A 13,302-nucleotide genomic window follows, 5' to 3' on the forward strand; every position below is an offset into this window, starting at 1 on the left:
CGTATTAAATATATATGCTAATTCCGAATTTGAATAATATAGGTTATGATATTTTCCAAACGTCTCTTTGTAGCCATGGTCCAACCAAATTGAAGGAATCTTGGTTGATTGTAGAACATAAAGAATGAAAGTGATTTCCTAATTCTATCGTAGATTAAATAGAATTTCCTTTTAGCCCTAAAAATGTTGGCAACTTTTTTTGGTGGCCATATATTTTTCTTTTTCATACACCATTTGTATATGACGTAAGATCCCAAATTCCCAAAAGAATGAAAGGGATTTCCTAATTCTAATCTTTAGATTAATTATAACCTCCTTGGTGGCCATATTCTTTTCTTTTTCATACACCATTTTATATGATTTAAGATCCCACATTCCTAAAAGAATAAAAGTGATTTCCCAATAAGTTTAATCTTTATATTAATTAGAGTTTCCCTTTAGTCCTCAAAATGTTGGGAAGGTTATATTCTTTTCTTTTTCATACCTACTTCCCTGGACATAGATATAGAGATAGATCCTCTAGAGAAACTTAGAAAAATCTAATATACCACTTGTACTTGAGTTTGGTAACTTTGTTTCGTACACCATTTTGTCTAATGCATATATTTGTTGTACTGATAGTGCAATAATGATGAAATTTTGTGATTGACAGATATAGAATAGCTTCAAGCTTTGTTTATTCTCAGTCCAATGAAACAAAGAATCAGACTCTATACTATGGACATTGAGATTCACAACCTTTTTACATCAAACAATAATTGAGATTCACAACCATGCAAGAAAAATCAACTATGGACATTGAGATCAAACCAATGAACAAATGTAATTGGCAAAGTCAACTATAGACATTGTGGAAAGCCAAAGATGATCAAAGCTCAACTATTGACATTGTAAACCGAAGAAAGTTCATGACCTTAAACTCGGCTAGTCGATGACCGGATGGACATTAGAGCTGGACGCTGTTTCAGTCCACTCATGGGTGCATCACTTTCTCGCAAACTTATCCTGCTCTTCAACGGAGACATCAATCTGTTGGCTAACCGGGAAGGTGAAAACGACCTACGTAGCTTGGAAGCAGCTGACACTTTTGGTGACTTCTTGCTCGTGTTCGTTGATCATGTGGGGGATAGAGAAACCACAGGTAGGCTCTTGATCTTGACTTGAAACTTGGAAGCTGATGGAGGAGACTTGATCAAGAACTTATGCGGAGTTTGTCTATTTCTTGCAATCACTGGGGACCTTGTCTTGAAAAACTTTTGTTGCTGTGAAGTGGGAGCTGAACTGAACAAAGGGTTTGGGAATAAAACAGTTTTTTTAGCCCACGGCCTATTCCTTGGTGACACCCTATTGGCCATATGTTTACTGTTTTCCTTATCAAATTCCCTGATTTTTGGAGGAGAAACCTTGAAGTTGATCCTGGAACGAGCCCTTTGAAGAGACGGAGAGTCGGATTCAGTTCGAATTAGTTGCAGTTTGTTCTGTTTCTCCCTCTTTCTTCTGGCTCTGAGCTCGGTGTTTTCGGGCTGTGTTCTTTGCTTCCTGTGTTCAGTCAATGGAGTTTTAGGATCCTCAGAAGTATTCTTGGTTTTGTTATCAGCAGCTGCTAGGATCTGTCTTGCAAATTGATTTGCTTGAAGTATTTCGCCCACTGTTTCCCCTACTAACATTGCTGGCAATGACATTCTCCTCCATTCACCTGCATCAAAAAGGTTGGATAAATCCAATTATTTCCATCTTAGCTTGCTCAACAAAGTTTAACTTTGAAAAAGATCATTTCATCAAAAATTAGCTTATAAAGGAAAGCTAGTCTAATTGGATTTAGGGTATATATGTATCTAAGCCACACTCAAGTGCAAGAGAGTACAAGAGGTAGACAAATATGGCATTCTAAAAGCTACCTTGTAGTGGATATTTATATAGGAAATTCAAAATGAATTACAAATTCAAGGAGCAATGCTCAAGAGAGGGAAACTAGGCCACAAAATTTAAAAATATAAAGAAAATAAGAGGGATATACCTCCTGCAGTGGCTGGAAACTTCCCAACTGGTGATTTCCTTGGAGTAGAGTTCTTCATCCTTCAAATTGAAAACCACCCAATTTAGTATGCAAAACAAAAAGATTGAACCTTTTGGCACAGTTGAAGACAAACCAAAATTTGATCTTACCTCAAGGACTCTTGCTTGCATCGGAGACTAGTCCTCATATAACCCCTAGTACTTCTTGGACTTAAACTCACCCCTGATATAACCTTAGAGCCTCCTGCAACTGTTAACTGCAACTCTTGCAATCTTGCCATACATTTCTCCACCTTCAAAATCCCAATAATAATTAAAAAAGCAAAAACCCCGTAAGTAAAAAAAACACTTTTTTTTTCTCATGATTTGATTAGAAAATGAAGTGCCCAAATTTACCTTCTTTACAGTTTCTCTGAGTAGGACAGGATTAAGGGGAGCCACCACAAATTTCCTTTGTTTTGGTGGGGTTCTAGCAACCATTATTGCCAGAATGGAAAGAAACTTCAGCGGCCAAATTAGAAAAAATGGAGGGTCTTTTGTCAAAGGAAGTGGGTTGTTTGTTGGGTTTTGGCTCCTCCTACGCTCCCCTCCCCTTTTCTTTGTTGCTCTAAATTAAATACCCATGGAAGAGAGTTAATCTCAAATATTGGGTTGGTTTCAGTTACTGTTTTTCCTCCTTCAAAACTCAAAAAGATTTGCTATCTCTTTTAGAGTTGATCAGTTTAGAGAATAAAAGTCAAAAAGTTTTGGTCTCGAGATATCATCAGTGCTGGCCGGCTGGGTAACGGAATTCTTTTTGCCTGCCCCCAACGTATATATGCCAACGGCTACTTGTATTTGATTTTTTTTTCTTTTATTTGAAAAAATAAGGTATGCATTTATATGATTTTGTGATCATTTCTAAATTTGTAACACACACACACACATATATATTTATATCATTTTAGAATTACAAAAAACATTTTTTTGTTTATTATATTATTAAATTAATTTTTATGCATGGGTTAATTATAGTATATTATTTTTTATTTTTTAAAAATATTCATTTTCACAAATATTATAAAATATACTATATACCATACAATATTGGTATTTATCATTGTTTAAAATTTTAAAAATTGTATAGATAATTTCTTATAAATTCTGTATAAAAAATTTAAAACTATTAGATAATATGTTTATAAACAATTATTACTTATTTTAAAAATTAGAATAAGTAATTTTTTATACTAATTATAAGCTCTAACACTATTTTGTGTATTGTTAATCCAATGTGAATGATAACAGATTAGTCTAAAAAGGAAAGGTAAGTCTATATTAGTACATGCATAATTTTGTGTTTATCTTTGTTCACTTGTGTTCTTTGATTAATGTATCAAAAAATAATAATGAATAAACAAACCAAACCCACCATTTTCATTCAAGCTTCTTGGCAAATTTCACAATTAAAGTAACCCTCGATTTCGACTTTAATCCAACATCACAACTTCTCTGCATCTCCCTCTTCCCCAAGATCAGTTTGAAGTTCCGGTTTTGTTGTTTTTGAAACCATCCAACCGGCAAAAAAACGAGTCAGTTGGGTCAGTTTAAGCATAACTTCAGTTCGGTTTTGAGTTCAAGAAAAAAGAAGTCGGCTTGATCAGTTTTTGGTTTTTCTAGACCGAACCGATTGATTGCTTACAGATAACAAGCTTATAAACTAGCTGTATTAAAGAAAATAACATGTTTTAAACGAAGGCAATTCTAAAATAATGTTGTTACTAAAAGTATCTGCAAGACATGTTCGAAAATAAACCTTTCCAAAGGAGAAGGCTACTTATGCAGGAAGGCCAATCGCGCGAATGATAGGTCAAACTTGTACGGATCGGACTTTGGATGAAGATTTACAATGGCTTAACATTAATAACTTAACACCCACTTCCTTTGGACATGAAATCAATTTACAGACAAACGTATACTACAGAAACATCAGGCACTTGCTTTGTTCTTAGTACAAACAAAGACGACATTAACACTTGACATTATGTTTCTTCTTTATAACTTCAGTAAATGCTAAAGAAGGAATTTTAATTTATTACCGGCTTCGAATTCATGGCCCCTTTCCATCCATCAATTCAACATGCATTTCCAACTAGGCCAACCCTGTCTGCCTCTCCCACCTGAGGTCCGAAGAGAATTGAGAGAGTGCAGCTCGAGGATCACCATTTGAAATGGACAAATAGTATTGAGCAGTTCCATCATCAACATGCATGCTTCTCTTTAAGGAGTCAATCACCCTTCTCTTGCCCCGATCGGAGGTCACTCTATTCAACAATGTTCCAGGCTTACTCTCAGGCTTGCCATCAAGATACAGCACTGCCACTTCACGCTTTGCGTAGGTGTCCAACTCTATATAGCATGTTCCATTTATAAGAATGTCTGGATTGCTTACAGGGATCAATAGCCTCTCTCTGGAATAAATCCCATGGTCACTCATCATGTTATTCAGGCGCTTTATGTCCGTAACCTACAAATACAAACAACGTATATATTTAACCAGCAATTCACTTAATATGGAGCTGAAGACAAAGTTAATGTTGGTACACTAAAAGAAACATTTACAACAGAAAGGGGAATCGGAAACCCTGAAGGAAAACTCCATGTAGAGAAACCCAAAATGCTAAACCTTGAAGCAGAAAATTTACAGTTGCATCTCTCACTTCACTCTTAGTTTTATCTATGCACGCATCAAAGGTTAAACAGAAAGAATTCATTTTAATCGCCAAATATTTAAAAGGGATCAGAAAGTAATAAATCTTCTACGACATTTGAACTGCATATAGGAGAATGTTATTCTTGTGATTATTAGTAGAATATAATAAATTATATTATTGCATTCTAGACACACAGTAAGTGAAATAATAGACTTTCATTTAATTCTTGTTTCTTTATGTTCAAATTGCATTCCATAAGTACAGATCTGGTTCGTGAACAGATATGCTGTGAGAAAGAGCTGCATATTTTCAGAATCTATTGCAGAAGCTGCAGGACGCAAGGTAGAATCATTACTAATGAAGTAATTAAAGCATGTGATGCAGGAGAGTAAGTCCCTTGAAATAAGAAGGTGATCTTAAAAGCTTTATATGAACAACCATCAGATGATTTCTGGGACTATGTTACTTTTCAGCATCCTTCTACCTTTGACACTTTTAGCAATAGCCAAAGATCTTATCACTTTTAGCAAGGCTTGGAAGCAGGGCTATTGCTTTATGGTCCTCCAGGTGGCAAATCCACCATGATAGCTTCCATGGCTAATCTTTTAGGCTATGACATCTATGATCTTGAGTTGACAACAATAAAAAAACAACGTAAGAGCTGGGGGACACTTTTAATTAATACAAAAGGTAAATCTATCATTCTTGTTGCTGACATAGACTGATCACTTGATTGTACAAGATGCAGGTAAAAGGCAAGGCAACAATGAAAAAAAATCTAAAGATGAAGAGGAAAAGGCTACTGGTGAAAGCAAAGATTACATTATCTGGTTATCCATATTGTGTTGATGGAACTGGTTTTCTTGTGAAGGAGAAAGGATAGATGTGCAAATTATCATATTGCTGCTTTGAAGCATTCAAAGTCAAAATGTTAAGAGTACTCAAAAAATAAATAAAAAGGTTTGCAACAGAAAAGGGAATTGGAATTCCTAAAGATTAATTCCATGAAATGGCTGTTGCATCTCTCATTTCACCAAAACACCAAATACTAATCAGTGATAAAGTTATTTGAGCTATCTTAGTAACCAAAACCAGAAACTCTCAAGTCCTCAACCAAATATAACACAAATCAAACCCTGTCTTTTCCTATCCCTTTTGCCTTAAGGCTTACGCCTTCCTAATCTTCATCTCCATCCAAGTCTTAAATTACCATTAGCAGCATAACACACAAGTTGCAAATGTATACAGGAAAAACATTGACATTCAAACAAGTTAATTATAATATACTGTTCATGTCAGTAAAATGCAATTCAACTCTTACCTTTTAGTATTATCAATTCAATTTCAATAAAAGACAATCTTACTATACAGAAAACAAAAGATTGACCAAAAAAGAATCATAAATTCCTCATTTTTACCTGATTCAAGTTTTACCCTTTAGTACAAATTCAGCTATAAAAAAAAATTCCCAAGCAAATCCCTTAATTTTCTCGTCAAATAAAAAATACCCATATTTTGGTTTACCTGAGAAGAGTACTTAACGGCAAGACTAGCAACAGTCTCCCCTCTCAAAATCCGATGCGAGATAGCGAACTTCCCAATCCCATTATCTCTCCAGAAACTTCTCGAACTGGGCGTCCCCACCACATCGAGAAGCTTCCAAGGAGCCTTGAATGCCTCCACAACCATATTGTCATCGGAAGCGACGGCGTTCCAGGTCTTGCATACGCAGCTGGCACGTGCCAAATCCGCGAGAGAAAGCTTCTCGAAAATGAGCCGGAGAGTGTCCCGACACGTGAGAGCTGCGAAATGGGAATTCATCGGGGAGATGGTGGCAGTTGAATCGATAAGGATGGGATTGGAGGAGAAGGAATTCAGGGGGCTGGTGAGGGTTGATTCGTCATCGTTTTCATCGCAGCAACAACTCATTTTTGCACACAGAGAATATCAAATTTCTGCTTTTTTCCCCTTATATTTAGCTAACTGTCAACCAATCATTTTGAATCGGTCTATATATCCGGGTCATAAACCCACTCATTTTGCGAACCAAAAAGTCTTGGCCATTGAATCAGCCCGTTAAATGTTCTTTGGGCTTAATTGAAGTAAATATTCAGTTGCTTGATTTTCAAATTTTAATTGATATAAAAATTTAATCACAATTTTTTCTTTTTCCCAAAATTTACAAGCAGGAATAACCTATAAACTAAAATTCATGCGTAACGGTAGCACATGGTGACACTTGAAAACCTATGCATATAATTATACATGATAAATTTTTAGTCTGGATATTTAGAACCCAAGATTATTGTCTTTAACAATTGTGTCAAAACCTCGATCCAATGATTGCTTCAATCTTTTTCACCCATATTGACTAGGGTTGGAGATTTTTAAAATTCTAAAAATCAAACTATGAAATAAAAGTATTGGTTTGTTGTATCATAGAGGTGCTCATGGGTGCGGACTTAAGCATGATATTAATATATTTTAGGCATAATGATTTATTTGACCTTCCAACTTTACAAAAATGTTATTTTAGTTCTCCATTTAAATTTTTGTCTCTTTTAATCCTTAAACTTACATTGTTTGTCAAATTACCTTAAAATGAATGAGAAAGTTAAAGTATGTTAACATTGCTGATGTTACATCCATGTGTATATTATTTTAGTAATTAATTAATTTTTAAAAAGATTAAAAAACAATATTTTTATTTTTTAATAATTTTTAATTTTTAAAATAATTTTATAATGTTTTTAAATATTAATTAATTAATTAGTATTTAAATATTAGAGAACTTGGGTCGAGGCCCTCTGGCTCTAACGAGGCTCAGCCTCCGTCTAAGCCATCGACTTAGTTGGGGTGAGCAAAGTCCAAGGGTTGTATTGGGCCTCAGTCATGGAAGCAGCCAGCATTAATGCGTCTCTATAAATGACAAATAGGAGTATATAATGGTATATTCCTTCAAATCTCTTGGCTTTAGAATATTACTATGTTCCCCAGCTTTAATCTCTCTACAAATATACCTGAATAGACTTTGTATTTTACAGCCATGTTGATACACAATAAGAGAGATGATGATGGTGGTTAATTGTGGTTCACATGATTATGTCGAGAGTTTTGGAGGATAGTTCCAAGAGTTAAAAGAAAATGATTAGAAGGTTCTTCTGGTACTTAATCCAGCAGAGTTTAGATATAAAAATGATGTCTTAGGAGAATACGATGAATGAAAAGAAGGCTTATATGCTGTAAGGGTTTCTTTTAAGATAAGTGTACTCTTGGAGAAAGCAATTAGTTAAGTTATGATGGATTTTTAACATGTGAATTTAGATGTGATTGGATGATTTATTGTCTTATTGATGGCTCATCATGTGAGAGTGATGTGACTTGGCAATCGTCCATGTGTTATACATGCATGAGACTACTATTGATTAAAGAAATAACCTAAATCTTATAAATATGGCGATCTACATCACCTACCAAGAGAGTCCATTTGAATGAAGCGGTTTTTCAATTATGAGTTTGGCGAGCTACTCATTTTTTTTATTGGGGCCATTGACTTGGGCAAAATTATTCCAAAAAACAATTGCAAATTATGAAGTGATATTCGTAGAGACAAATTTGAGTTTGACGATGAATACAATATAATAGTTTAATTTTTGGATAATTGAAAATTTTCTTATTCAATAATAGTACCAAAGTTATTTAAAGATCTATATTCATAGAGGTATCAAGTTCAAAACTTGAGCAAGTTCTATAAGCTTTTCTCAAATCGAGAAATAAGATCTTGAGGTTGCATTTTGCAACAACAATATGACATTAAAAAAAAGAAAGATAATGCGTTTTTTTTTATAACGTTTCTCATCAAGTTGATTTATCTATGTCACAATATGTTTTCAATTTTTGCCTAAATTTTTTTTCATATACTTTTATTTGTATTTGATTTATAGTTGAATACGAAACATATAAACATAAAGCTCATCTTTTAACGTAAAGAATTTTTTTTCCACAGTTTTTATCTTAGTAAAGTTATAACAAGACATATTATTAACATCCCATTGATCAATAAAACTTGTAATTCTCTTTGTTCTTCTTTACCCTCTTTATTATTTATTGCATAACCCATATTAAATTTTAGTATTATTGTTTAAATTTGAACCTGAATCAAATATTGTTATTTGTTTTGGTTCAGATCTCTAAATCAAATATCAGTTTATTTAACAAAGAGAGTGAAAAAAAAGGGGGAAATAACATGGAAAAGGAGAAGATTAAAGTTTAAACACCAAGTTCATTTTATGATTTTAGAAATGCTTAAAAGCCTATAACATATTACTACTGAGTTGGATGCAAGGGAAAGAAATGAAAAGTAAATAAAGGGCAGTCACTGGTTTTCTAACATTTCCCAATTACATCTTCTTCACAATGGCTTCAAGAAATCCGCAAGCCAAATGACTCTTCACTTCTTGGTTATTGACCGGACCAGGTAGCCGGAATGAGACGGTGAAGGGTCCCGGTGGGCCTAGATTTTGTGTCAGCATACGAAAGACTCCAGATTTGTTGGATACTATCTGCTCCCCCGTAGTCAGTATACCCTGTATTGTAACCTTACCATCTGCTCTAATCACACAATTGAATTCTCCTGCACTCGTAAAGATTCTCATTTTTCATCCCACCAAAATAGAGATAACAAAGTAGATAGAAACATGAATATGATGATTCAAACTTTTTCTAACAGAGAATTCAATTTAAATGAACATCACAACTAGATTAGCTTCAATCACAAATCCTGGAATAGAGGTTTAATGGCATGAACCATTGCCACAGCCCTTCCCTCTCTTAATCAAAGAGATGAGGTTTAGCAATCATGAGGAGTGTGATTGATCTTAAACACTAAAGGAACTTACTTTTATCCATGGATACCCCAGGAAGGGAAACACGGAAATAGTATGAATCCTTCAATTCACCAATTTCCACTTTTCCAATAAGTGGTCCCATTGATCCAGTGGCTGCAGCACCAGTTAGTGCAACTCCATTGTTGGTAGCATCTATCATTTCATTCAACACTTCCCTGGTTGATTGTGAAGGCAAAAATATCATAGCTGGACTGTTTTTTTCCACGGCGTCTGCATTCTCTTCGGTTGGTGAAGAAAGCATATCACCTGGATTAGTTGGACCCATGGGATCAGGCACATAAGTTTCACCTGTTGTCCTTTCAGACCTGCCAGAAGACATATAGGACGCCATGTTTATTTTTGAAGAAATTAGAAATAGAACTTGTCTTGTTTAATAATCCATTTGAAAGAAGATATAGGGAATCTTATGGAAATAGAACATGGAGAAACACACACCATAGATATCAGTTATTTAAGACATACAGGAAATCCTCACTCACAAGAATCAAATTTCTCAAACACTACTGAAAACAAATATTGAAGCCAGAGACAGGGTTAAAGAAAAAATGTCAAACTAGACACATAAAGAAAACATGCATCAAATCACCCATAACAAACTGAAACAAAAGAAAAAAACACATTTGAAGTAGTTTTTCTCAAACCTTGGAAACTCATTGTTGAGATCAAGGGTTGTCAAGTTTTCAAAAAAATCATTTCCTCCTTCACCACTGCTCACACCCTGAGAACTCATTGGCAGGAAAGTATGTTTTCTTAAAGGATGCTTCTTAAACTTAGTGTAGGTTATGGCTGAACCTTACAACCGCAGCTTATATAATGTCACTGCCTTAAAGCAAGACCACTTTCCAAATGCACTCATTTATTATTCCCCTTAGAAATATTAATAAGTCCTTCATTACCTTGGATTTTTTTCCTTTTACAGCAAATTTCTCAGATTCCCTATTTAATAGCATATATAAACTTCCAAGTAATACAGCTGTTTAGTTGCTCTTATCAAAACCAGGAAGATATGTGCGTTACGCGCGTGTAACGCACACATAAAAGAATGAATGAAGTTAGTTGAATTTGTAAGTTTTCGATCAGGAAGCATCTACTAACTCGTGTAACATTACACATTCAAACAAAGTGCAGCCATATTTGGCTTTCGCAAATGGAAAACACGTGCATAACATGCATGTGATTCCCTAATTTTAAATTGGCTCTTCAAATGGACAACAAGTGCATGGCATGCACGCAATTTATAATTTTCAAGGAACTCTTCAAATAGTTAACACAGGCATAGCATAGCTTTCCTAATAGAAGCCTACTTATGCTACCATAAATAAAAGAGCTCTTCAACCACACAATCAATGATTCACATCCATCATTCTAAGACACTCTCTATTATGCATTTGATGTTTAGTTGGGAGAATGGTGAAGGAAAGATAAGTAATACACAAAGCACTAGCATATGAAGTTTTCTTTAGACAACATGGTGAAGAGTGATTAAGGTTAGATTGTATCGGACTTAGATATATCAATTTATTGATGTTAATTCAAAGATAAATTAAACCATAGATGCACTTATGCATTGTAATCCATGTACATACATCTTACTTCACAGGTGTCTCTACCTATTTCAGAGAGAGAGGCAAACCCGGACAAAAACCTTGTATAAATTTAAGAGAAATATTATTTTGCAGGAATCCTTCAGATTAAGTAATGATTTGCAATATCAAATTTTATTTTAAAAAGTAAAACTTCTTATTTAGAAAGTCCTTCAACCTACCTTTCAGATCTCACAAACTATATTACACGAAGTCTCTTCATTTTAACTAAAAAAAAATTCAGACACTTCATGGATGCATTAGATCCATGTTAGCGTAATGGATAGAGTTGCTTACAAGAAGTTCTACATACTTGTATTAGATTTGGATAGGTGAAGCCAAGAATTTCATATAGAGGGCAAAGAATTATGAAAATAAAAAAACAATAAAAGCAATCTCAAGGGGAAAGGAGGTCGAGGCCCTGCCCCGCCCCTCTCACTCCCTTCACTCCTGTATTTATCCTAGTTCATGTCATGCAGCAATATTAGGTTTTTTTCCCTTAGTTTTGGATATACTTTTAGGACTACATGCCCTTCTTTTGATTTTCCCTACATTGCTTATGCTTTATAGAGATAAATATACTTCTGGGCAAATTCTTCTATGCAATCTTTTCATTTTTCATTTACTTTGAGGTTTTATTCAATAAATCAAATCTACCACATAATTATACAAAGTTTATTGATTATAACTGTGATTCAAAAGTGTAGTATTGCCTACTTTATTGGTTATAGATCTTCAATTAACTCTTTAAGGAATCCAAAGCTCTGTCATATGCTTTAACAGACGCAATCCAAATGCATATATAGCATTCAAACATACTAACATACTTGGTTTTTTAAGTTGTCTTTGTTGTTTGGAGTTCTTGATGTTGCAAATTCTGACTTCATGGCTGAGTGAGTGTTGGAAGGGAAGTGTCATCTTTCCGAGAATCAAGGAGAAAGGACCGGTTTCCATTTGACAGGGACAAGTGAAGAACCATTTATGCTGCTCCGACTCTTCATTTTTCTTGAAGTACCTGTGTGCAATAAATACCCAAACCAAGGTACAGACCCTCCAAATACATGGAAAACCTTCAAAAAGAATTGAACATATCTGTGCCGAACACATATTCATATTCAACACTTACACCCAAGTCATAACATTGAAATTACCCTCAACTTTTCTAAACAGGAGAATATCCATTTCCAAAGAAAAGCTCTAAAATAGAAGTTATCGAAATTCCAAATTGGAAAAAGTTAGCCTATAAACCCTAGAAAAACCCTAAAATAAAGGGTCTCTTGGCAATGAAATCCAAACCCCAAAAAGCAGCCAAAGATGAAAATAGCCAAAATCTTAATTCAACTCCCAAACACTTCTTTTAGATCTATTTTTATTATCATTAGATTTTTTTATGAACATCATTAGGAAATATTGTATGTAAAGCAATCCTAAGGTAAAATTCCTTGCTTTTTGCAACGAAATAACATAATTAAATAGAAGGATAAAGCAACTTAAACATGAAACTTTACTTTTTTCCCAAAAAGATTAATAACCAAAACAAATTCAATCTAAGATGAAGCACATAAACTCAAACGATCCATCATATACATAATCCTGACCATGACCAATCCAAAACCAGAAAGAATATGGCAAAATCTATAAATACAATTCAAAAAAGGGAAAAAAAAACGTTGTAACTTTCAGCTTAATCCAGTGTGGAGTAGAGACATAAATTAGATATACAAATAACATGTACTAGAATATAATAACAGATATATGACCATCTGGGTATCTTTACCTCATTGGAGAAACCATTGACGAGTCGGAAATATCATAGCTGGACTGATTGCTTCAACAGCCTCAGTATTCTGTTCGGTTGGTGAAGAGAACATATCGTCCGGATTAGTTGGATCAATGAATATAGCACACAATTGCAAGTATGTTTTCGTTAAACAAATCATCCAGATTAGTATATCGAATTGTAATGGAGGATAACTGTTAATATTTCGCTTTCTTTTTTTCTTTTTTTTCCATTTGCAGATCAAGGTGCTGGGATATATGGGCGGAAAGAAGAAGAAAAAGGTTAAATTCCAAATTTAGTATTGTTTAAATTACATTTTCACA

At 34.3% G+C, this 13,302-nt stretch overlaps 3 protein-coding genes across 4 annotated transcripts; all 3 read right to left on the reverse strand.

Moving 5' to 3' along the window:
- Nucleotides 1-660: 660 nt before the first annotated feature.
- LOC107899110 (probable microtubule-binding protein TANGLED) lies at nt 661-2,835 on the reverse strand. The gene is made up of 4 exons (XM_041098845.1): nt 2,413-2,835; nt 2,167-2,309; nt 2,018-2,076; nt 661-1,696 (listed from the first exon to the last, which is right to left on the reverse strand). The coding sequence occupies exons 1-4, from the start codon at nt 2,494-2,496 to the stop codon at nt 1,116-1,118; spliced, it is 867 nt and encodes a 288-aa protein (XP_040954779.1). The 5' UTR covers nt 2,497-2,835; the 3' UTR covers nt 661-1,115.
- A 1,080-nt stretch (nt 2,836-3,915) lies between these two features.
- On the reverse strand, nt 3,916-6,700 carry LOC107899111 (F-box protein At1g55000). The gene is made up of 2 exons (XM_016824721.2): nt 6,234-6,700; nt 3,916-4,522 (listed from the first exon to the last, which is right to left on the reverse strand). The coding sequence occupies exons 1-2, from the start codon at nt 6,636-6,638 to the stop codon at nt 4,148-4,150; spliced, it is 780 nt and encodes a 259-aa protein (XP_016680210.1). The 5' UTR covers nt 6,639-6,700; the 3' UTR covers nt 3,916-4,147.
- Nucleotides 6,701-8,971: 2,271 nt separating this feature from the next.
- Nucleotides 8,972-13,274, reverse strand: LOC107899112 (alpha-crystallin domain-containing protein 22.3). 2 transcript variants are annotated; one of them, XM_016824723.2, is made up of 3 exons: nt 12,977-13,274; nt 9,608-9,921; nt 8,972-9,342 (listed from the first exon to the last, which is right to left on the reverse strand). In XM_016824723.2, the coding sequence occupies exons 1-3, from the start codon at nt 12,991-12,993 to the stop codon at nt 9,110-9,112; spliced, it is 564 nt and encodes a 187-aa protein (XP_016680212.1). In that variant the 5' UTR covers nt 12,994-13,274; the 3' UTR covers nt 8,972-9,109. The 2 variants fall into 2 exon arrangements, with proteins under 2 accessions (XP_016680212.1, XP_016680211.1); XM_016824722.2 differs by lacking the exon at nt 12,977-13,274 and adding an exon at nt 10,258-11,975.
- Between the last annotated feature and the right edge of the window lie 28 nt (nt 13,275-13,302).

Source organism: Gossypium hirsutum, chromosome D08 (assembly GCF_007990345.1).
Source record: "Gossypium hirsutum isolate 1008001.06 chromosome D08, Gossypium_hirsutum_v2.1, whole genome shotgun sequence".
NCBI lineage: Eukaryota > Viridiplantae > Streptophyta > Magnoliopsida > Malvales > Malvaceae > Gossypium > Gossypium hirsutum.

What these genes read in the sequence shown, in the direction of transcription:
- LOC107899111 (XM_016824721.2), bottom strand. Translation starts at nt 6,638, where the DNA reads ATGAGTTGTTGCTGCGATGAAAACGATGACGAATCAACCCTCACCAGC. An exon ending in CCGTTAAGTACTCTTCTCAG is followed by an intron (nt 4,523 to 6,233) that starts GTAAACCAAAAT and finishes TTGTATTTGTAG; the next exon opens with GTTACGGACATAAAGCGCCT.
- LOC107899112 (XM_016824722.2), bottom strand. Translation starts at nt 10,346, where the DNA reads ATGAGTTCTCAGGGTGTGAGCAGTGGTGAAGGAGGAAATGATTTTTTT. An exon ending in CTCAACAATGAGTTTCCAAG is followed by an intron (nt 9,922 to 10,257) that starts GTTTGAGAAAAA and finishes GTCTTCTGGCAG; the next exon opens with GTCTGAAAGGACAACAGGTG. An exon ending in TGGGGTATCCATGGATAAAA is followed by an intron (nt 9,343 to 9,607) that starts GTAAGTTCCTTT and finishes TTACGAGTGCAG; the next exon opens with GAGAATTCAATTGTGTGATT.
- LOC107899110 (XM_041098845.1), bottom strand. Translation starts at nt 2,496, where the DNA reads ATGGTTGCTAGAACCCCACCAAAACAAAGGAAATTTGTGGTGGCTCCC. An exon ending in TGCAAGCAAGAGTCCTTGAG is followed by an intron (nt 2,077 to 2,166) that starts GTAAGATCAAAT and finishes TTCAATTTGAAG; the next exon opens with GATGAAGAACTCTACTCCAA. An exon ending in GTTTCCAGCCACTGCAGGAG is followed by an intron (nt 1,697 to 2,017) that starts GTATATCCCTCT and finishes TTTTTGATGCAG; the next exon opens with GTGAATGGAGGAGAATGTCA.